At 36.1% G+C, this 19,817-nt stretch overlaps 2 protein-coding genes across 2 annotated transcripts; both read right to left on the reverse strand.

Annotated features, from left to right (window-relative positions):
• Positions 1-3,285: 3,285 nt before the first annotated feature.
• LOC127635162 (cyclin-dependent kinase 5) lies at positions 3,286-10,207 on the reverse strand. Its single transcript, XM_052114957.1, has 12 exons — positions 10,027-10,207; positions 9,047-9,135; positions 8,888-8,955; positions 7,941-8,001; positions 7,720-7,776; positions 7,474-7,569; positions 7,155-7,229; positions 6,972-7,068; positions 6,815-6,886; positions 6,032-6,090; positions 5,767-5,847; positions 3,286-5,573 (listed from the first exon to the last, which is right to left on the reverse strand). The coding sequence occupies exons 1-12, from the start codon at positions 10,061-10,063 to the stop codon at positions 5,487-5,489; spliced, it is 879 nt and encodes a 292-aa protein (XP_051970917.1). The 5' UTR covers positions 10,064-10,207; the 3' UTR covers positions 3,286-5,486.
• A 1,184-nt stretch (positions 10,208-11,391) lies between these two features.
• Positions 11,392-19,667, reverse strand: abcb8 (ATP-binding cassette, sub-family B (MDR/TAP), member 8). Its single transcript, XM_052114948.1, has 16 exons — positions 19,469-19,667; positions 18,835-19,174; positions 18,579-18,734; positions 18,313-18,407; positions 17,556-17,661; positions 17,090-17,251; positions 16,923-17,008; positions 16,666-16,763; positions 16,439-16,544; positions 14,984-15,017; positions 14,759-14,895; positions 14,581-14,675; positions 13,092-13,225; positions 12,773-12,920; positions 12,008-12,258; positions 11,392-11,915 (listed from the first exon to the last, which is right to left on the reverse strand). Exons 1-16 carry the CDS (start codon positions 19,570-19,572, stop codon positions 11,832-11,834), a joined length of 2,136 nt encoding a protein of 711 aa, XP_051970908.1. The 5' UTR covers positions 19,573-19,667; the 3' UTR covers positions 11,392-11,831.
• Between the last annotated feature and the right edge of the window lie 150 nt (positions 19,668-19,817).

Raw genomic sequence — 19,817 nt, forward strand, 5'->3', positions numbered from 1 at the left:
CCATATCTTCCCAAATGTTTCAGATTACTGCGGGGAAAGATGTGTTTCTTAAAGAAATATTATATCATATTTCTTACGTTTAAGAAAAGAAATAACCTTCCTTCTTTTTTGGGGGTGCCCCAACCCATTCACATTCCACATGGAGAGAGAAAATCCACTCATATTAACATTTGACATTTTGACGTGTTAGAAAAAATAGATTGTGTATCAAAAATAAAACAATAATGTCCACATTCCCCATTAGTGCAACAATCAAACCCCAAACTTGCCCCCGAACCAAACAAATAGAAAAAAGAAAACGTGTGCATTAACCCCATGCACGACAGCGCCAAACTGCGTCCAACACTCTAAACTCAAACAGTCTATGCATGCTTACGAGAGCCCCCGTGACAAATTTGCCATTGGATTGCTCAAGTCCGGTGCTTCTGTACATATTTTGTGAGTCAGAAATACATGACAGAAAATAATCTATAAAACAAACTCCAGCCAATAGGCAGCATAAACACAATAAAACGTGTAGATTTATTCATAAAACTGTATCGAAGGTGTGTTCCTCCACAAAACAAACAGCGGAACCAGCACACACACAAAAAACAAAAAACATTTCAGTTTCCTCGGACAGTCAAACGAATGTTCAGTGAGCCGGCTGTTCATGAATGCAGCAGATTACCTAATCCTTCCATTATCCTGCAAAAAATACTCCACAAAACAAACTCCAGCACAAAGAACAATCAGTTTCATCCACGACTGTCCCGAAGGAGTATTATTCCACAAAACAAACTCCAGCACAAAGAACGATCAGTTTCATCCACGACTGTCCCGAAGGAGTATTATTCCACAAAACAAACTCCAGCACAAAGAACGATCAGTTTCATCCACAACTGTCCCGAAGGAGTATTATTCCACAAAACAAACTCCAGCACAAAGAACGATCAGTTTCATCCACAACTGTCCCGAAGGAGTATTATTCCACAAAACAAACTCCAGCACAAAGAACGATCAGTTTCATCCACAACTGTCCCGAAGGAGTATTATTCCACAAAACAAACTCCAGCACAAAGAACGATCAGTTTCATCCACAACTGTCCCGAAGGAGTATTATTCCACAAAACAAACTCCAGCACAAAGAACGATCAGTTTCATCCACAACTGTCCCGAAGGAGTATTATTCCACAAAACAAACTCCAGCCGCTAGGCAGAACCAGCACAAAAAGAAACAAAGGCGGCGCCCAGCTTCTATTTTGAAAAACTATCCCTCAAATTTTGGACACACCTAAATTTAAGTTCCTCTAACACACTGCAAGATTAAGCCCTTAAAACCCAAGAGTTGAAGCCTAAAACCAGTCCCCTTTGTCAGCTGGCTCTGAAACTCACAATCCCACTAACAACTAACAAACAACCAGTTTCAGACCAGCACTGCTGAACAAAACCAAATCATAAATGAAATCAAAAATTCATATTTGGACCATTAAGGAAAATGAAAGTAAACCTAAGCAAATTGGAAAGTTATTGAAAGTATAATCTGGCAGAATATCTCCACATTGTAAAAGATCCAAAACAGAGGTGGATCCTCACCAAATGCAAACTCAGTGATCTCAGTCTGCAAAATGCAATAACTACGTTGGATGACCAGTTGACCATGACAAAAAAAACGTAGAATAATTAAAAAAACAAATCGGGACACCCTTGGCAAAATACAACAGAGCTGGTAATTGTAACGCTATATTACTCTCTATTTTTTTTTTTTTTATCCCCTTTTCTCCCCAATGATGGACTGCCCAATTCCCACTACTTACTAGGTCCTCATGGTGGCACGTTTACTCACCTCAATCCGGGTGGCAGAGGACAAGTCTCAGTTGCCTCCGCTTCGGAGACAGTCAATCTGCGCATCTTATCATGTGGCTCGTTGTGCATGACACTGCGGAGACTCCAGCACGTAGAGGCTCTTGCTACTCTTCGCAATCTATGCACATCTTACCATGTTCCCCATTGAGAGCGAGAACCACTTAATCATGACCATGAGGAGGTTACCCCATGTGACTACCCTTTCTAGAAACCGGGCCAATTTGGTTGCTTAGGAGACCTGGTTGGAGTCACTCAGCACACCCTGGATTCAAACTCATGACTCCAGGGGTGGCTATATTGTTCTCTTGACTAAAAAGATTGCAAAAAAACACATTTTCTTTCTTTTTAAATAATGTAAGACCGCATAAAATGCTTGAGAAGAATACACATTTTCTGGTGTCTTTGACACTTGGAGAACTTACGGATCAACAACAGTTCAAGTGCTCAGAGACAGAGCAGATTCACTGGCTTTTTACTAGCATGTCAATTCACAGTGGACTACATTTACCTGGGGTTGTAGTTTTCAAGGCATTTTATAGAAGATAATACCCCAGCAAATATGGTCTGCACTTATATAGCACTTTACTTTTCAAAGCGCTTTACACTGCGTCTCATTCACCCATTCACACAATGATGGCAGAGCTGCCATGCAAGGCGCTAGTCTGCCATTGGGAGCAACTTGGGGTTCAGTGACACTTCGGCATGTGGAGTCGTGGGCTGGGAATTGAATCACCAACCCTGCGATTAGTGAACAACCCGCTCTACCACCTGAGCCACATTGTAATTATCCAATTATATGTTGTAATAAAAACAATTATGTCATGAAAAGGTCATGATATTTTCAAAAAAATATGACATTTAAAATTACAGAGTTGAACATGTTCAAGTAAATGTTCCTTATTTCATTCACTTCTCTTTCACACTCCGTCTTTCTGTCTCTCAGGAATCGGTGAAGACAGAAGTTCTTTCCATGTGGCAGCTGATGAACAAATGGGTTTGTGTGTGTGTGTTCAATTTGTTCTGTTTTATAAAATATACACAATCTTGAATCTGCCCCCAGAGTCATCCCTATGTCTTGATTTTGTGGTTGAGATCTAGTGATTGAAAAGGCCATAGTATATTATTCTTTATTTTACTTGAGTTAATTATGCTAATTAGCCACACAAACTGCTCAACATGCAGCTCTTAGCAACCAAGTTGAATCGCAAGAAAGTAGTATTTGGGTGTAATAAACCTTTAAAACTATAAGTAGTTAGTATTTGGTGGAAATATTGCCTTGGTTGCACTTTTTTCTGTCCTCCAAAGCTTGGGTTCTAGAAATGCGGTCCTAGGACGGCGGTTCTCCAATTCGGTAGGTGGCGCTGTCACAAAAACAGGGTCCTAGGACTGCGGTCCTGAAAATGCAGCCTCCGGTATTGCAGGAACACGCTTTATCGTTAGCTAGACTAGCTGGAGCAAGATACAATGGAACATCATTCAGATTTGCCTTCAGTTAACATGAAGGAATAAGAGAGAGAAATTAGTGTTAGCACTAGCACTGGAAATTAGTGCTAGCTAGTCAGTCTTGCTAGCTAATTGGTTGTTGGTGTTAGCAACTGCTAGTGTATTTACTAGCTAGTGTTTAAAGTATTACTCATGATTTATTTAATAGGGTTCACCACAAGTAATAGCAGGCTGCAGTGTAACCTGGACAGAAATACGTGTAGAAATGGCTGCTGTTTGGCATTTTGCACTATGTAAGTTTGTAATCATGTACCTGTTTATATATAATTGTCTTTAATTGATTGAAGAGGTAGTTGAAATGAAAACAAGTTTCTAATCAGTTGTACATCAAGATGTTTTTGCATTCAGAACAGGTCCAGATAGATTTCAGCCTAATAGTGATACTACATCGAATGGACAATTTTACATGTATTTTGTTTATTTTCAAGATACAAAATCTTGTATTATGTTTTGATACATTTGGTTCCACACAGTATTTGGTATTTTATTTTGATACATCTAAACTGAGGTATTTTGTATTTTAAATACATTTTCATATTTTTGTGCCCATCACTGACTGGTGCACAATCAAGTTCTTTTAACCAATTTTACACATTGTTTGCAGATCATAAAATATGCCATGAAGTAGATCAGTGATGCTTTGATTTAGAGTTGCAAACCGAGTTTCTTGGTTGCTTTCAAAGATCGAAGGACCATATTCTTTATTTTCACATTTAACTTACAACCTGTTGCTAATTTGAATATCCTTCATGCACTGATTTAACGGTTTACCATTTATCTCTGTAACAAATCATATATATTTAACATAAAAAACTAGTATTTAAACAATGTTAGATTTATTGTGACAAATTTTTACAAATTTGACTGGAATGGTCCCTTGCCTTCAAGTCAACCTCTATTGATTACTCAGATATGTATATATATATATGAATAAATAAAAGTATTTTCAAACAGCGAAGAAATGTAAGAAAAATGCAACCACTTACTGCCTCAAATGCAATCCAAACAGTTTTCTGAAAATGGAGTACTTTTTTAAATCAATAATGAATACAATCACTATGAAAGGCATGTGAGATGATATGGATAATGTTCTCTAAAAACATTTATCTACTGAAGCTGATGAAAAAAAGCAAAGCTTTAAAAAGGGGAAATACAGAAAATGTTTGCATATTTAATTTGATCTAATATGTAACATCGTAAACTATCCAATGGCCTGACTATTCTATAAGGATGTTCGCTTGTGCATCACACTAAATTGTAATGACTATACCGGCATGCATTTGCATACAACCTCAATGGAATTTGAACGTTTCTAATGAGGACTTACAAGAACGTTCTATTACTTGTGTTCTTTTAGAACCAGCTACTGCTCTGATGGTTAAAGGCAATTCTTGTGGTCCACTATGCAAAACAAGTCCTTTTAACACCCCGCATAGAGGTTTAAGAATATTAATATGAAGAAAAACAAATGCTACACTGTTTGATTCACTATAATTATTTGAAAAAACACTAATACAATTGTTAAAAATTACTCAAATGCTAAAATCTCATTCATAGAAAATGGCAGAAGGACAGCTGCACAACAAGCACAAAATAATAACACATTTGTCCTTAGTCTTACAGCACGTATAACGCAAAAAACACCTTAACGGAAAAGTAACTTTTTAAATACTATATATTTAACAAAAGCTAAATCAAGTACTTTGTGCTCTGTACCTTATTAAATTATATTGTTCATTTGATCTTTGACAAAAACATACTGCCTTTAAGTCTTCATGGCAGCATTTTGTAAACCATTAAAGACCTATGAAACACATTTGGCAATCAACTAAATTAATTGTGCAGGGCCAGGATATATGAAACTTGGGTGACTAAAGGTGATGATCATGATCTTCCAAAGTACCCCATAAATGTAAAAGTAAAAATGTATTTTTTGGCCGACTCTAAACACATGTTTTATGTATTGCTATAGCACCACACGCTGCATTAGAATGTGTCACTATACAATCACAAATCACTGCATGTGAATGACACAAATTTACTAATGGAAATGGTCTCCAAGCTGGAGGAATTTAAGGGGTTGCACGAGGTAAGACTGGCCCATTATATTTCTAAATGATGCTTGGTGGATCTGAAATTTAGGGTGGGCAGAAATCAGCAAAGTAAGGGTGCTGTAGGGCTTCCTCTGCTGAAATGCGCTGTACTGGATTGCATTTCAGAAGATTCTGTGGAGAACAAACAAAGAAAAGTCAAGATAAACTCCTTAAAAACATTAAATGCTGGTAAAAGTCAAAATTACACCATGAACCAATGACAGAAATGCTTTAACAGTTCGGCAATACATTGACAAACAGTGAAACTGCTAAAAATATTACATGGACATCAACCAACAACTTTATCACAATATGAACATTATACCTGTAGTAGGTCTCTGCCAGTGCTACTGAGTTTCGGGACAACATTCACAAGTGATGTAGTAGCCGGGTACATTGGATAAGGCTTTTAAAAAGAAAAATGGGAAGGAAGGAATAGTAAACCATTAAAAAAAAATAATAATAAAAGAAAATGTTGTTGCCAAACATATATATATATATATATATATATATATTGGTCACTTGAATCCTTTAATAATTGAAAGCTAAAATTAACCTTATGCCAGAATATAGATGAAAATATGATGTACCTTATAATCTGGAAGTTTGTTCATAGTCTGCCACTGTTCTTCTGTTGGTGTCCCAAGCAATGTGCCAAAAAGTTAAAGAAAACCAACAGCTCCTACATGCAAGATATTGTATACCATTCTCAGTAGAAACTAGAGGCTGAATGATATATTGGTTTTACCGATTAATTGTGCCGACATTTGCTTTTTTATTGGTTATTCGATTGGTTCTACAGAATAACAGTGGTCTCTAGAGGTGAAATAAAACCAATCACTGACACCTTGTGGGGATTTGCTGTATCAAGATCTATCCTCATTGACAGTTCATCCATATCTTTATCCTCACTTCAATGTATATTTTGCTATGATAATCAAGTGTTCAAAATTAAAGCGAGGGCATGCAAAGAAAATGCAACTATATAGTTATGTGCAACATCAACACGTTCATTGTATCTCCAACTACAGATCTTGTGAATAATGATAAACCATATTCCTCATTAAACCTCATCTAGTGAAATATAGCTTGCGTGTAGTTAAAAGTCTTGTGTGATGCACAATTTTGTTTGAACAATTAAACTAATGTTTGACCCTTGTAGCATCTGTGTCTACACTTAATGTTTTGATATCTAATCCTATGACATTCATACATTTAAGTGTTTTAAGTCACACATAATATTCATACAAATACTTTGGCCACTGTTTATCACATTACAAACGTACAGAGTACAAAACCAACAACTGCAATCTGTTCTTATACATCTCTAAAACCATTATAAAGCTGAAATGGAACAACAGAATGAAAAGGATATCTAAAGATCCTCTTTAACTGGTCGTCCACATCATTACCAGGAAATAACGGCCGTCCTGCATTTGCCAGTTCTACAAGCAGAGTAAAAAAGAGAGGGAATAATTCTACTAAAGTTTCTGGTTTTAATTAGGCTTTTTCTCAATTTTCTTTTCCTACCTGCAAATATACACCCTGCGGACCACATGTCAATTGAGGTAGAATATAGTTTAGCACCAAACAGCACATCTGGAGGCCTGTACCACAATGTCACCACCTAAAATGAATCAACATGAATGGAGGAATAGGGAAACTCCTCAAGCCACACTGAACAATGCCTTGAACTGAAGCTGCATTGCTTACCTCAGCAGAATAACATCTTACAGGAATCCCAAAAGCTCTGGCCAAGCCAAAGTCAGCTAGCTTCAGTTCACCGTTCTAATAACAAAAAAATACTCCAGATTTTAAAAAGGCATTTAAGAGAGTACATCTGAATTAATCAATTATTCACTGAACCACAACTTCATAATACAAAGGGGATGTGCATATTTAAGAAGCATTTTTAACAAATTGTCACATAGAGGAAAAAGATGTGAAAATTATGTTAAAGTGGATTTCTTAAAATTCTGTTCCTGAGACTAAATGCGACCAGTGGAGATATTACAGACAGTCATTTACTTACTCTGTTAATTAGCAGATTTTGTGGTTTAAGGTCCCGGTGGAGAACATTTCGACTGTGGCAGAAGGCAAGTCCCTTCAATAACTGGTACATGAAGGACTACAAAGAGAAAGGCATTAAAATAGTTTGCATTATTTGACACCTGAAACATGAAATTACTTTTACAAAATCCCTCCTGTGATATTTTGTCCTCAAGTCTACATGCAGTTTTGAAAAAGCTATGACAAAAAAATGTGACAAAAGACAAACCTTAACAATCTCTGGATCTAAATCACCATTGCAGCTGTCGAAGTATTTCTTCAAATCCTGTTTGTAGGGAAATCACATGACATTTGGTTAAATACAGCACCGGTTCAGCACTGGTATAATGACACTATTCGAAACAGCAGGACTAATGAATTTAGCAGAGCAATAATAAAGATATCATAAGTCAATCGACATGAAATTGTAATACCATTCCTTGCACGTACCTGATCACAGTACTCAAAAACTAATGTTAGCTTCTTATCACTGTGAAGGACATCATGCAACCTACAAGAACAAGAGGCTGTTGTTATTAATAAGGTATTTATTTTTTTAGATTTACAAGCGTATAATTTTTTAAATAAAATTAGAGATAGACCAATAATTGCTTTGACCGATCATTTGAACAGATGTATAAAATGTTCCTCTTAATCTGGTATCAGTTCTTTAAAATTGGGTTTACGATACAGTAAATGATTTAATTAATTAATTTAGTAAGGGGCTTTGAACAGGGGTAAATTTAAATTATTTAATATTCAAATTAATTATTTGTAGACGGTTTACATTATTAGTATTGTAAAGCAGTTCACCAGAGGTAAGAGATAAACAGTTCAGTTGTTAATGTGCCTAAAAGCAGAGAAACATAATAAAAAAAAAATTAAATCGGTTATGAATTTTGGTTATCAGAAAAAAAAAAAAAACAACAATAATAATAAAGAACATCAGTATTGTATTGGTCATTAAAAACCAATATGGGGTGATCTCTATTAAAAATACACATAATATTAAAAACACATTAAACAAACCATGATTTACTCTATATAGTGAAATATACTTAACATGCAACAAAAAATGTAATTACAAACAAAAATGACTTGCATTCTGCATAATGTAATGTATGGAAAATACTAGTAATTACATGGATAAAAAAAAGAAATACTGATAATAACTTAAATCTAAATGTACATACACCGTATGAAAAAATACTAACCATCACTTGCAACCAAGTATATTTATGGGGAAATACTAAAAATGCAACCAAGTAAAAGTTATTTATTAAAATATTTAAATAAAACATTTAAAAATGGGACACTGATAATCAAAAAACAAAAACTATGTTTATGCTGTATGCTGATATATACTTAACAAGAAACAAGTAAATAAATAAACATACCTAACAATGTTTTTATGCTTCAGTTCTTTCAGGAGGCAAATTTCTCGTAATGCTGAACTTGGTACCCCCTGTAAAAGTTTTGAAAATGAATGTGACACTTTAAATGTTGCTTTTATTTTTATTTATATAACTTACACAAGCAAACTTGGCTCTTTTTACCTCATCATCATCATCCAATCTCACTCTTTTGAGGGCCACAATCTCATGCGTCTCCCTGTTTTTAGCCTTGAAAACAGTCCCATATGTACCTGATGACAGGGTAAACAAAAATATCAAAGTAAATTCATAAAAAGTTGAGTCTATAACTCAGTATGACTTCTGATTGGTCAGGTACAATGGGTCTAAATAATAATTCACCTATTTTAACTATTTAACATGCAATTACAATGCAATCGCAATTTTCAGGTTAAATATTGTCAAGAGACTGCTGCTGAAGAATCAAATGTCACAGTGTTGTCATGTGAGGTCTGTTACCTTTCTCAGCGCTGTTTACAGTGGACCAATCACAGACCAGGAATCTTGTTTATGATTACATTTAGTGCATTGGGCAATTTTAAAAATACTTTTATAGAGTTTGATCTATAATGAAACAATTCTAACGATGACACCTTTAAGTGTAAAAAAAAAAAAAAAACATCTCTAATTAGACAAAAATTGTCTTGAAATTTGAATGCAGCTCAGAAGGACTTTCGCTTTAAGAGCCCCGTTGCGCCACCTGGAGGAAGCACACTTGTGTCTCATATGTAACAGTTAACTAGTAACATTGGTCGCCCAATGAATATCGTAGCAAAGCCTGATAATAAAGCTACACTGAATGGTCGACCAATTTGATGAGAGATAATTAATGCAACAGCTCTACTTCTCTGAACAATAGTAGTCAACTCGTTTAAGAGGTGTGCAAATGCTGTTGTTGTTCATTGAACGCCAGGTGCATCATCTCACTAGCTCAGTATCAGTTTGTCAGCTCTGAACCAGTTCCGATTTAGATTAAATCTTAATATTAACAAATGCACAGCAGGCTGACACAAGTGTTAAGCTGAGCTCTACAGTAGCAGCAGCAACAAACCTTCGTTGTGGCTAACACTCCATAGATCTGCATACACAGCCATTCAGGCCAGACAAACAATACATTTACTCACCCTCTCCTATCTTCTCCAGCTTCTCATACTTTTGCATGGTTTCAGCCAGTTACAAAAAGCTTTTAAATAAAGCGTCCTGGCTGCTAATTACCTTATCTATAAAAATAAAGGTTATAATTTCTAAGCTGATTACTGTCGTTTTTTTATCAACAAGGGGCGTAATACGCAACATGAAGAGAGAAATAAGAGCTTCAAGATGGCGATTTACATAGACCCGTTTCAAAATAAAAGTCCCAATGCGTAGCATCCTTTCTGGTAGCTACCATAACAATCATAATCAACATTATTTTATATTTTAATACTACTTAGTATTAACTTATTTTATAATTAAAATATTATTTTTAAATGTATATATTATATTACGGAAGACCTGTACCGCAATGTAAAAAAAAAAAAATTGTAAAAAAAAAAAATAAAATAAATAAATCCTATTATTTCGAGATTAAAGTCGAAATGTTTCGAGATTAAAGTCGAAGCTTTTCGAGATTAAAGTCGAAATGTTTCGAGAATAAAGTCGTAACATATATTCTTAGTGAAGTCAAACTGCTTCTGACATGGATCTAAACATAATAGTAGCTTTTTACTTCATGTGGCACGTTGACTCGTATGACAAGCTTAAACCGTACGGCCTCTGCATTAATGGATGTGTTGATGGATTCTCACGTAATGTGATGTGGTTGAAAGTGTATTTCACCAATAATGACCCGAAAGTCATTGCAACATATTTCATTGAGACAGTAAAGAATAGAGATGGTTGTCCTAGAAGAATCCGTGCCGATCGTGGGACTGAAAACGTTGCTATGGAGCAGATGCAAATCTTTCTTCGAAGAAATGCTACTGATGAATTTGCTTTTAACCGGAGTTTCTTATACGGTTCAAGCAATCATAATCAAAGAATCGAAAGCTTTTGGAGCATACTTCGGAAAGAGAATATTCAGAATATATGTTACGACTTTATTCTCGAAACATTTCGACTTTAATCTCGAAAAGCTTCGACTTTATTCTCGAAACATTTCGACTTTAATCTCGAAAAGCTTCGACTTTAATCTCGAAACATTTCGACTTTAATCTCGAAAAGCTTCGACTTTAATCTCGAAACATTTCGACTTTAATCTCGAAATAATAGCATTTATTTATTTTTTTTACAATTTTTTTTTTTTTTTACATTGCGGTACAGGTCTTCCGTATATATATATATAATAAAAACACGCTTGACAAAGGTGCGTAAAATTAGTGGCATACCTTCAATATTTTTTATAAAAGTCTCTTTTATATCTAATTAAAATAAACATACAACAAACTAAATAACAATTATAATGCATTAAGAAAGCATATATTAAATTGTTAAAATTTTAATATGCCTCAATTTTCACGGCAGACAAGCAGAGTATCAACACATTGGCATCTATTAATCATATGTATTATTATTATATATTCCAGTAAAATAAAATGTACATCTCACTTTATAGAAATATTTATATTTAAAAAATTAACAAGGTTACAATACTTTCAGTCTAGTTTGGGGGAGTAAACCAGAATGATAAAACACTTGAATGGCTACCACTTCCTCATCACTGATATTTTTCCATTACATATAAAACTGAAAACATAGACTATTGACTAAAATCTCCCTTATTTATGATAGAGTTAACAAGCACAGTGTAAATTACTCAAAAAGCCCAGTTATAATCATAATGTCCAGTGGTACCGTGAGTGTTCTGTGATATAGGATTTGCGTAACGCCACTTTGAGACGAACTGCACCTTATCTTTTAGCCTTATATCTTAAACAGCATGAGCACTTGTTCATTTTTGACCCTCAGATCTTTGTCTCCTTATTAGCTCAGAATACAGTCCTCCTTTGCTCAACAATTCCAGGTGTGTTCCAGCCTTTGAAAACATAAATGGTATGAAAAATAATAAATATCATCACAGGTTTCACATATTAAGTTTGCAAGTGTAATTTTAAATGCTCTTCAAACCTCAACAATGCGTCCATTGCTCATGACACAGATGAGATCGGCTCCCTGAATAGTACTGAGACGATGAGCAATAATTAGAACAGTGCGACCGGTTGTGGCTCTGTCCAGCGCCTCCTGAACCACACGCTCTGACTCCGCGTCTAACGCGCTGGTGGCTTCATCTAGAATCAGGATGCTGGGGTTTTTAACCAGAGCCCGAGCGATGGCGATACGCTGCTTTTGGCCCCCAGAGAGAGTGACTCCACGCTCACCTTAACATTGTTGAGGGGGAAAAAAATGTGCATGGTTTGTTTGACCTCTTTATAGACAGTTATCATAAAAGACAGAAAATACTTTTTAAAGTTTGAAGTGTTTAATTTCTGGGCCTACAAACAGACAGTCCCACTCTAAAGACTCATCATTGATTGAGCCAATATTGCTATGTTAGGCTAGTTAGTACTAATGAATTGATAGCACTACAAAGCAACAGTGTTTAATATTTTCTCAGAGTAATCAACCTAAGAATGGCTTACAGTTGTCACTCCATTTTAAACATTGAAACAAATATACACACTTCACCTTTAAATTTGATTAAAACATTTCAGAAATGCTGCCATAGAGATTAGTCAACAGATAAAATATGATTATTTAAGCATCAAATAGACATTTTAGTAAGGTCCTTGCTGTACAAATATATATATATATAGTTGTAAAAATGTTTTATTGTAAACCTCATGTTCACTTACAACATCCGTTTCAAACTTTTTTGGTCATAACAGCACATACCAACCACAGTGTTGTATCCGTCAGGGAATCCTGTGATGAAATTATGAGCATTGGCTTGTTTGGCCGCAGTCATGACCTCAGCGTCTGTGGCACTGGGCTTACCAAACCTGATATTCTCAATCACTGAAGAACCAAAAAGTACAGGTTCCTGTTTTTTGAAACAAAATAGAACTTTAATATCAATATTCATAAAAGAACATATGATATTTCACAACTTTCTAAAAGTAAAAAAAAAGTTTTAAAATAACTATGTCAAGGCAACTATGACACCGGCAAAATCTAGGTGTGAAAAAAAGATAAAACTTAGAATAAAATGTACCTGACTAATGAACCCAATGACGTGTCCTCTGAGCCAGGACGGGTCCACTGTTCTGATGTCCAATCCATCCAGCATTATCACTCCACTGCTGGGGTCATAGAAGCGCTCCAACAACGCAGCCACAGTGGATTTGCCTACATTTTAAGAGTAAATCATTTATAGACATATAGACAAATGATGGATGGATGGATGGATGGACAGATAGACAGACAGACCGACAGACAGACAGACAGGTAGATGTATTGACGGACAGACAGACAGATGAATAGATGGATGGGTGTACAGAAAGACAGTTGAATAGATGGATTGATGAACAAACAGACAGACAGACAGATGAATAGATGGATGGATGAACAGACAGACAGACAGATGAATGGATGAACAGACAGACAGACAGTTGAATAGATGGATGGATGAACAGACAGACAGATGAATAGATGGATGGATGAATGGACGCACAGACAGACAGATGAATAAATGGACGGATGGACAGACAGACAGATGAATAGATGGATGGATGGACAGATAGATGAATAGATGGATGGATGAACAAACAGACAGACAGATGAATAGATGGATGGATGAATGGACGCACAGACAGACAGATGAATAAATGGACAGACAGACAGATGGATGAATGGACGGATAGACAGACAGATGAATAGATGGATGGATGGATGAATGGACGCACAGACAGACAGATGAATAGATGGATGGATGAATGGACGCACAGACAGACAGATGAATAAATGGATGGATGAATGGACGGACAGACAGATCAATAGATTGATGGATGTATGAATGGACGGATAGACAGACAGATGAATAGATGGATGGATGGACAGACAGACAGATGAATAGATGGATGGATGGATGAATGGACGGATAGACAGACAGATGAATAGATGGATGGATGGACAGACAGACGAATAGATGGATGGATGGATGGACGGACGGATAGACAGACAGATGAATAGATGGATGGATGGATGGACAGACAGACAGACAGATGAATAGATGATGGATGGACAGACAGATGAATAGATGGATGGATGGATGGATGGATAGACAGACAGATGAATAGATGGATGGATGGATGAATTGACGGATAGACAGACAGATGAATAGATGGATGGATGGACAGACAGATGAATAGATGGATGGATGGATGGATGGATGGGCAGACAGACAGATGAATAGATGGATGGGTGGATGGATGGATGGGCAGACAGACAGATGAATAGATGGATGGATGGACAGACAGACAGATGAATGAATGAATAAATGGATGGACAGACAGACAGATGAATAGATGGATGGATGGATGGATGGATGGATGGATGGATAGACAGACTGAATAGATGGATGGATGGGTGAACAGACAGATGAATAGATGGATGGATGGATGAATGAACAGACAGACAGATGAATGAATGAATAAATGGACGAACAGACAGATGGATGGGCAGCAGACAGATAAATATTTTACCTCCTCCTGACTCTCCCACAATAGCAACAGTTCTACAGGGGGGTAAAGTCAGACTGAAGTTCTTAAGGATCTGGTTGCCAGGTCTTGTTGGATAACTGTGGGAAACACAGAATAACAAAGAATTAAGCTTTTAAGATCGGATTAATAATATTTTTGTATGAGACAACTGAGACCTTACCTGAAGTTGATATTCATGAAGTCTACTCTCCCTGTTAGAGAATGGTGTGGAATACGGCCTCCTCCTGTGAGTGGAATGGTTGGTTCTAAAGTTAAATACTCAAAAACTCGAGCCCCTGCACTCATACCTCTAACCATCTGAAACAAGACAAGAGGATGTGGATCAACATGTGAGCTATGCATGTAAAATAGCTAAATAATATCTTAAAAAAGGTCCACCAATCACCTGGCCAAACAGTATTGAAATGCTGGCAAGAGACCTAAAGAGAATGAAGATAAAATTGTTTTATTTAAACTACATTATAAAATGAGCCATCCCACAACACACTTTTTTATTACATTTCACAATGTGCACTTTTCACCTCATTAACAAATACTTTCTAGAAGTTTTGTAATGACTCTAAATTAGGACTGTCAATTTAACTTGTTAATTCAGTGCAAATAAATATATTAAAAATAAAGCGTTAAATTACACAAATGAAGTCTCTGGACACTAATAAGCAAAATTCCTGCCATAGGAGTAATTCAAACTAGAAGTACCACCTGTTTTCAGCAGGGGGCAGTAAGCAACAGTGCAGCTGTACAGAGAACAACCCACATTAAGGCTTGCTTGACATGCAACAGCACAAGATGAGGATGGACGCATTCTTGCATTCAAATAGAGCTGGACGGAGTGCAATTTCAAATTTAGAGGTCTCGAGACGTGTTTTCTAAGTTTCAAACTATGTTTAACTTGATACACCATCCTAAAAACAATGTTTGACATGTGTACAATAACGCATCCTTCGAAATCCCTTATAATAAATCTCTCTCGGACAGATTGACGAATTCTATTGCAAAATGGATTGCTGTGGACTGTATGATATTCTTATTTTCAATAATCCGGAAATAAACAATATATTTCATTCTAAAGCCACTATTTGTATTGTCTTTACTTATCTGCCACAATAATGTAATGCATTTTAATTATCTAAATTATTATATTTATAATTATTTAAATATAGCTATAATAATAATAATAATTCCTTACATTTATATAGCTCTTTTCTAGGCACTCAAAGTGCTTTACATAGTATGGGGGAATCTCCTCAACCACCAGCAGTGTGCAGCATCCACCTGGATGCAGCATCCACACACCAGCTATTGGTGGAGAGGAGAGAGTAGAGTGATGTAGCCAATTCAGGGATGGAGATTATTAGGAGGCCATGATAGATAAGGGCCAATGAGGGGAATTTGGCCAGGACACCGGGGTTACACCCCTACTGGTATTTTTAATGACAACAGAGAGTCAGGACCTCAGTTTAATGTCTCATCCGAAAGACGGAGAAGAATTATGTAATCATTAAAGTTATTGTTATTTGAGGGCCTTTCTTGAACAAATATTTATGTGATTAATTAATCGGCATACCATTTAAATAAGTTGACTTAAATCACAGCCCTACTCTAAATTATGTTTTAAAAGAGCTTTTTAACATTAGGGTTAATGTTTTTCTTGAAATTAGAAAAGGTAAAAAAAATGTATATGGATAAAACTAATATTTTAATTTTTTTTAAGTTGGATTTTTTTCATTCATTTTACGTATAGAATAAAAAAAAATAATGATAATATTTTTTACAGAACAAAAAAAAAATAGAAAATTGTAAAAATTGTAAAGAGCAGAAGAAAATCAGTTTCTTTCACCTCTGAACTGTTTGGGAGGCGACCAAAAATGACATCAGGTCACCAGGTGTCATGTCATTTCGGGCCATCAAAGATCCACCAGCAAAAATTGTGCCTAAAACAATGCCTGTTTAAAATAAAACATACAGGTAATCAATTACAATTCATCAAATACAGTTAATCAAACATATTAACAGCTGTAGTTCGGCTCTTATTTACTGTGAAAAATCAGTTAACTCATTACTCACAGTTCAAGACGATATTAGACAGGCCTTGAAACACGGCGATTCCTGTACCTAACGTTTCATTCATTGCAGCGGATTTCTCAACTTCGGCTGCATACGTCCTGTGAAAGAAGAACATATTTTTATTTTAATGAAATCCCTTCAAAATTCTTCTTCCTGTGTTTATTACATTGTTATTACATGTTTATTACAGTAAAATGCATTAAACTAAATGTTATTGATGATTTGCAATAGTAGGTTATTGCAGATGAAAATCTTACTCTAGTTCTCTATCCTCCATCGCAAAAGCTCTCACTGTTCGCACATTACCAAGAGCCTCATCGGCCACCCCTGTAGCTTTAGCAACCTAAAAGAGAACAGGGACACAATTAGCATACAAAGAGTACCAAAACAAAACCAAAATATATTTTTTGACATGTGCCATTACTTGTTCCTGTGCATTCCGTGACAGTTTCCGAAGAAAAGAGCCAATGAAAGCACCAGCCCCCACAAGACACGGAAGGACCACCACCGTGAGACCCGTGAGTTTTGGGGAGATAACATACAATGAGACGAAACAGCCCACCGTCTGTGTGGCACTTCGCAAACCCTGAAAACATACATCAGTGTATTCACATGAGCAAAAATGAGTGTGCACACAACGCATATATATATATATATATATACACACACACACACAAATATATATATATGCCGGTATATATTATTTCCAACTTGTGCCAAAAGGCATAGGTCCAACTACAGTAACACTTAAATCTCTCACAACAATATAAAATGTATGCATTTTATGACTATTTACTCTTCAAGCCAAATAAACAATAAGAACTGTATCAAAATCAAACCGATGAAATATCTGCTATATAGCAGCTTGAAACACACTTAAAACACCCTACCTGAGAAATAACCAGCTTGAAGGAGGATTTAAACTCCTGGATGTCAGATGTTAGGCGATTAACCAGCTGCCCGGTCTTGTTCGCATCGAAAAATGCAACATCTTGTCTGTAACATGGTAAACAGGCAATTAGTGCAATGATAAGAGGTCGACCTCTCTCTCTCTTTCTCTCTCTCTAATATATATATATATATATATATATATATATATATATCGGTCTTACCGATTAATCTGTGCCAATGTTTTGTTTCACTTTTGTGTTTGTCTGAGCTGGAAGCACAGACCTTTCAAAATAAGTGTCCCGAGTGTATTTGGGGTTTGTTTATAATTAAAAGTCCCATGTTATGCACCAAATCTTCAACAAACACATATCTGGGATTAAAGTCATTTTTAATTCTTACCGCCTCTATGTCTGTATTAAACATTCAATATATCAATTTTATTGGCAACTATTGGCCAATTAATTGTTTTTGGCCTTTTCTAGCACCTTAGTTGCTGGTATTGGCAATATCCACTATCGGTCGACCTCTAGCAATAATGACTCAATTTATCAGCAAAGCACCCACTCTAAAGAAGCAATTATGCAGGAAGGAGGCAAACTGGAAAAGCATTTATTGTCCATATTTGGGAAAATAAATGACCATACATGTAAATCTCATAGTCAGAGGGTTTGAATGTCAAAATGTTGTTCATTCAGCTAATATTGTGCTAATGTAATTCATTGCACAACTCTAAGAAAACATGTTTTTATTACAAACCTAAGCAAGGATGTGAAGAGTGTTTTCCTCATATTAGCAGCCACTCTCTCTCCAACTTTGGAAAGAAGAATGATGTAGCCACTGGTCAACAGACCCTAAAAAACAATTGAGGACATTCACACATTTGATTCTTGTCAACACCATGTGCTTCTTTTTGCCATCTAGGAATAGTGAATACTGTGAAAGTGATTTTTAAATGTAATGCAAGTCAAATGTTGTTCATATAGCTTAAACAAGTGAATTTAAAGTAAATATTACTGTCTGACCTGTAAACCGTATAGTCCGATCAACTTAATAGCAGGTGCACGGATGTCTTTCATGTAATGACCAGCTTGTTCTCGCATGTGGCGAGCGACGACATTCACCAGATCTCCCAACATCAGTGGAATCTGAATATTAAGGGCTGCTGCTCCAAATGCAAGCTATAAGGTAATACAACAGAGGATTCATTATTCACTAAACTAGACTCCAGAACAAACTGGTTAACCATATGTTTGATGACACATCAAGCTTGGGACTTACGATAATGGCTCCAATCAGAGCAAGAAGTTCTGGCCGAACAAACTCCCACAAAACAGCCCAGCTGAATTCAGGAACTTTCTCTTTAACTTGAATTTCTCTTGGGACATTATTGTTCACGTCTGCATGACAGTGAGCTCCACTGCCAAACAAGCGTGCTGTAACTATCAAAGCAGCTGGTCCTAATATGAATTTGAGAGTGATGTTTGATGGTCTGAGATGCTGTCTCGATGCCAGGAGGAGCACTTTTTGAGCTTGTCTCCATATGCGAACTGGAGCGCTGACAGTGAACTGAGTGGATGGAGTTTTATAACTACTCCACTGTACGCTGTGCTGGTCACGCCTGAAATACAACAGATCTGCCATAGTAATAAATCTTACAACCAGTGGTACTTTGATAAATAAAGTACTGTGGCCGTTCCATGGTACAGTGATGCTATCAGAAGTAACTGAATATATAATATACAAGATTATGCATTTATTTACAGTATATTCAACTGAAAAGCAAATAGATAAATCACATGATCTCAATAAGATCACCATGCAAATGAAGCAAGCTTTATCAAATAACACATTTGATGTAACTTTGAAAGTTCCTTTGAAACTACAATACAAATAAGAGAAATATTGTATGTACCGGTTGCAGTGGATCATAAAATCTCTTCCTTTTCGGGAGCACAACAGTCGATCTGATGTGACAGAGCCACGTGTGAATCGACTGCAACGTGCCAAATGAAACATGTTGTTGTAATGTTTGTATAAGACAGAAAAGAAAGGAAATAAAGATAATTTATAAAATTGAGTTCACCCAAGGATTAACATGTACGCCGCCATGTTTAAACAATCCCAGCGTGCATCTGATTCTTATTGAAGCGCGTGAGGGAAAACAAACAACACGTCACCGCCCCCTATTGGACCGGAAAGGAACACTAACAAAGGTGATATTCCAAAAACGCATGTCATTACAAACAGACTGATATCAAATT

Source organism: Xyrauchen texanus, chromosome 42 (genome assembly GCF_025860055.1).
Source record: "Xyrauchen texanus isolate HMW12.3.18 chromosome 42, RBS_HiC_50CHRs, whole genome shotgun sequence".
NCBI classification, from domain to species: domain Eukaryota; kingdom Metazoa; phylum Chordata; class Actinopteri; order Cypriniformes; family Catostomidae; genus Xyrauchen; species Xyrauchen texanus.

What these genes read in the sequence shown, in the direction of transcription:
- LOC127635162 (XM_052114957.1), bottom strand. Translation starts at nt 10,063, where the DNA reads ATGCAAAAGTATGAGAAGCTGGAGAAGATAGGAGAGG. An exon ending in AAGCATAAAAACATTGTTAG is followed by an intron (nt 8,002 to 8,887) that starts GTATGTTTATTT and finishes TTGTTCTTGTAG; the next exon opens with GTTGCATGATGTCCTTCACA. An exon ending in ACAAACTTCCAGATTATAAG is followed by an intron (nt 5,848 to 6,031) that starts GTACATCATATT and finishes TCTTTTTAAAAG; the next exon opens with CCTTATCCAATGTACCCGGC.
- abcb8 (XM_052114948.1), bottom strand. Translation starts at nt 19,572, where the DNA reads ATGTTTCATTTGGCACGTTGCAGTCGATTCACACGTGGCTCTGTCACA. An exon ending in TTTATGATCCACTGCAACCG is followed by an intron (nt 19,175 to 19,468) that starts GTACATACAATA and finishes GTTGTATTTCAG; the next exon opens with GCGTGACCAGCACAGCGTAC. An exon ending in CTCTTCACATCCTTGCTTAG is followed by an intron (nt 17,662 to 18,312) that starts GTTTGTAATAAA and finishes ACCATGTTACAG; the next exon opens with ACAAGATGTTGCATTTTTCG.